This window comes from Orycteropus afer, unplaced genomic scaffold (assembly GCF_000298275.1).
Source record: "Orycteropus afer afer isolate SDZICR_OR568_19922 unplaced genomic scaffold, OryAfe1.0 scaffold00450, whole genome shotgun sequence".
Taxonomy (NCBI): domain Eukaryota; kingdom Metazoa; phylum Chordata; class Mammalia; order Tubulidentata; family Orycteropodidae; genus Orycteropus; species Orycteropus afer.
Window position 1 is genome coordinate 4,569 of NW_006922037.1, and position 4,238 is coordinate 8,806.

The following is a 4,238-nucleotide window of genomic DNA, read 5'->3' on the forward strand; positions in this document are numbered from 1 at the left end:
CAGAGTCCTGCTACTTGACCTCATTCCCTCATTCCACAATTCCACATAGAGCTCACTTAGTTCTACAGTGCTGGCAAGGCACTGACATTCACCACTTGAGTCCATTTGGCCCAGGCAGTTACATTCAGGGACTGTATGGATATTGACTCACTGTCTCATTCATCTGGAGCAGTCTGGATGTGGACTGGGGCATGAAGGTGTCTTTTAACTGCTAGATTTAAACACCAGTGTAAGGTAACAAAGCACCATAAACTAGCAATGGAATGCAGCAGCATACAGCATAATAAATTCTTATTGCCTATGGCTAAAATGAGATAAAATATTATTCCAGAATAAGGGAAAAAAAAGGAAAGGTATCATGGAAAAAATGCAAGCAGGTTAACTTTTCCAGCATGCTGAATGGCACTTGAGTGGCCCTAAAGAGTTATTGAACTTGGAGAAAATAAGCAATTGCTGTAAACCTTGCTAGCAACTGGCTATGATTAACTGTTAGGATAATTTCTCACAGCGATGAATTTAAAATAGAAAAGTTTATACCATATGCATTTAATTGGGAATAAGTTTACCATTTGTAAGCCAAAGAAAATAAGCAATTTGAAACTGCTATGAATTCTGATCAATATGATGTGGAAAAACTCAATGCCAAGTTTGTTTAAGTTACGGTAAACTGAATAAAGCTACTTGTTACTATATTTCTGTGCTATTTTCACTTAGATATAGACAAATCAGAAGTTTATCCATATATTGTTGACTGTGAGGATTCTTTGCTAATTTCAAATAATAATGAAAACTAAATTTAAATCTTTCTGTGCTCTAATCCTGCAGATATCAGGCCCTGTGGCCATGTTGCCAAGTCATCCCGAGTATGACTGGGGACCCATGGTCTCCTATTTCTTGCTAATTGGTGGGGAGTAGATTTTGTAGATCTGTTTCTTTCAGTCCTTTGGAAGGCAGAAGAGCTTGTCTCTACTTTTACCATCTTCAGAGGTCATGATGTGAATGTGGCTATCCCTCTGGTGTCTCTGATTCTGGTGTGAAGACCCAGGAATTGGGTTCCAAGGTATGATTCCCTGCTACCAGAAGGCACCAGCTATGTGGGCAATAACTTGATGAAGGTCCCCAATGATAGATGCCAGGGAGATTGTACTTTGTAAAATCTTTTAAACGTCTGCCTTAAGGAGTCTGTCTAGGTTGGTTTAAGGCTCTACTCAGAATATTGGCCTAAATAAAATTCTCTGGCTGATATTGCAGCCTTCTCCTTAAGAGTCATCTCTAGCTCTAGCTCAGGTGGGACATGGCCAGGGGGAAGCAGTGAGGGACAGATGGCAAGGGGAAGAACAAAAGCTGTTCCTTATGGCTGTGTCTTTCTCAAAGTTCAGTGAAGCAATCTGATTGAGAGGATCTGGTCTGTGGCATCAGCCCAAGAAGACTCAGAAAGGAACCATGTTGGAATCTGGACAAGCTAGAGCCAGACTGAGAACTGCACTCACCTCATACGGAAAGTCAGCCAAGTTTCCACTGGTAAGTCTGGACTCTGTAGGCAATTTAGTGATTTCCTGTTGGCCACCCCCCACCGCTGCCTCCCTCCCACCTGCAAGTAGTCACCCATCCATAAATCCTGTCCAGCCCTGGATTTCTGCCCAATGTTTCAGAGGACTGGACTCACCAAGGAGAACAGAATTCCCAGGATCCAGGACCAGCTGTGTTCCCAGAGGAGACATCAGCACTGAAGGAAGGTTCGGTCCAATGGCTGAAAGCAAGGTCTTGATGTCTTCCAACTGTGTAGGGACTTGGGGTGGATCTGTAAGAAGGCAGATGGTGAATGAGGCAGGTTAAAGCATAAAGGCTGTCCTGAGGGTGAGGGAAAGGTGGGTATGCATATCAACGTATGTGTGTGTAAGACAGGCATTGCTATACTTACCTTTTTAAAGCCTTTTTCTTGTAAAGAAGGTGTATTCCTCTTACAGTGAGGTGGGTCTGAATTTCAAACTTAATATTTGACGAAATGATTAGGTCACTACTAAGAACCAGACTTAGAAATTTCAGACTTGCCTTACTTTATAGCATAGCACCATTTGTTGTTGCTATTGTTGTTAGGTGCCAATGAATCAGTTCCAACTCATAGTGACCTTACATACAACAGAATGAAACACTGCCTGGTCCTGCACCATCCTCACAATCATTGCTTTGGTATCATTGGGCCCCTATAAATTTGTAGGTAAATTAAATCATATCACTGCTATTGTTATTTGCTGTAAAGTCAATTCTGACAAAGATACTTTTTTTGTTTTGTTCTTAAAACTAACACTTGTTTAGCATTTACCATATGCTATATCCTGTGCAAAATAGCTTTATTCCATTTTTACTTTAATTCTTACAACATCATTAAGAGGGAGGTGCTTGGTTATTATCCCAAAAGATAGAGATACACCACAAGAATTTCTTATTTAGAATATTTCTATAAGTGGCTTTTTCTATGAAGAAGCAGATCCTGTTAACAAAGTTGGTAACTTTGTGGTCTGAAATTTTATGCCCAAGTAAGACTCAGAGAAGAAGAATAGGAAGAGAAGGTTGCAATGGGATGCTATATTACTGAAAATCTTACACAGAATCAGGACTGAAACCATCAGGGGTCATAGTTAGCCAGAGCTGAAAGTGACAAAACAGAGTGGCTTGTTCATCATTTCCACTGAAGAAATAAAAAGGCAGGCACATACTGAAGGGAGGGTGAGATGAACCCAGATTCTCCTGGAAAAGCAATGAAACTTCTCCTCCCCTTTCCTGCATCTTCCGAAGCACCACTCACTCCCAAGGCCAGTCCCCTCTTCTCCAGAGTATTGATTGCAGTGGAAGGACACAAAGGCATGCTGCTCTTGTAATTGATGCCATTTCAAGAAGGGTTCAGGGAAGGCCTACTCTGTGCTTGGCACCTTGTTAGACATTTGTTATGGCAAGAAAATAAGTCTTTTTGTGTGTGTGTGTGATTTGGATGAAAATTTACAAAGCAAATTCACTTTCCATACGGCAATTCACATACACTGTGTCTCATGACATTGACCACAATTTACCACAATGCAACAGCTCCCCTCCACTTCCTCCCAATAGTTACCTCTTCCCTGTGTCCATCCCTCCATGCACTCCTGCCCCCTGAGCTGCCTCCTTGTGCATAAGCAGCCCTTTTTTCTCCCTTGATTGTTCTCTCCAAGGAGTGTCTCTAACTCAGGTAAATGTTCAGCTCATATGCCTGTCTTTTGTTTGGCTGGAAACCACAGGTGTGTTCAATTCCAGACCTGAAGGTCAGCTAGGGGCCACAGTCTCAGTGGTTCCATCAGGCTCTATCAGACCAGCAAACCTGGTCTCCCCCCCTTTTTTTTATTCTCCAAATGATTTTGAGTTTTGTTCCACATTGTTCTCCCTCTCTATGAAGGATCTCCTACGTAGATCCCCTTCCAAGTGGATGACAGTGGTAGCCAGGCACGATCTAGTTCTTCTGGACTCATACTCGCATAGGCTGTAGAATAGATGGTGTACCAGTCACTAGAACTAATTGTTTCCATGAATTTTTGGTTTTCTTCATTCTTCTTTGCTCTGGACAAGGAGAGACCCATCGTTGCATCTAGATGGCAGCTTGCTAGCTTTCAAGATCCCAGTCCTACTCGCCAAAGTAGGAGGTGGAACAATGTTTTGTATACTATGTTATGCCAATTGGGCTTGATGTCCCCTGTGATTATGGTCCTGCGCCCACAGGTTCCACTACTCAGTCCCTCTGGGTAGCTGGTTGTGACCAAGCAGTGACTACAACCTTGCCCCCTGTCAGCTCTACTATACACCTGGGGATTCTGATCATTCACATAAACTTATAGGACCGCTGTCTGCCAACCCTATAAATGTTCTTGGATACACTTCCCACTTCATAGACATACCTAATATGTTCAGCCCGTCCATCCACCTGTCCACCTGTATACATACCCATGTTTGCCTTCACTGACAACGCAGTACTGTATGTGCAAAAGTGTTCATCTTTGTTGTCTGTACCTCCATGTACCTCTCTCTGTCTTTCTCTTCCTCAATGCCACCATGTTGATCACTCATATTTGGTACATTGCTCTTCTCTTCACCCAAATCAATACTTATCTCTATCTATCTAACTGCGTTCCCTCCCTTCCCCTCCCACCCCTGGTAACCAACAAAGAAAATTTCCTTCCATAGATAAACCTTTCCTTGACTTTTACAATAAC

At 42.4% G+C, this 4,238-nt stretch overlaps 1 protein-coding gene across 1 annotated transcript in view; it reads right to left on the bottom strand.

Annotated features, from left to right (window-relative positions):
* Nucleotides 1-1,666: 1,666 nt before the first annotated feature.
* Nucleotides 1,667-4,238, bottom strand: part of LOC103208535 (ADAMTS-like protein 1) — a gene marked incomplete at its 3' end in the record, with an annotated part of 468,117 nt that continues 465,545 nt past the window's right edge. The window contains exons 22-23 of the mRNA XM_042782739.1: nt 1,922-1,977; nt 1,667-1,808 (exon numbers count right to left, since the gene is read on the bottom strand). Coding sequence (XP_042638673.1) covers nt 1,667-1,808; nt 1,922-1,977 — 198 coding nt within the window. The remainder of the gene's footprint in view (nt 1,809-1,921; nt 1,978-4,238) is intronic.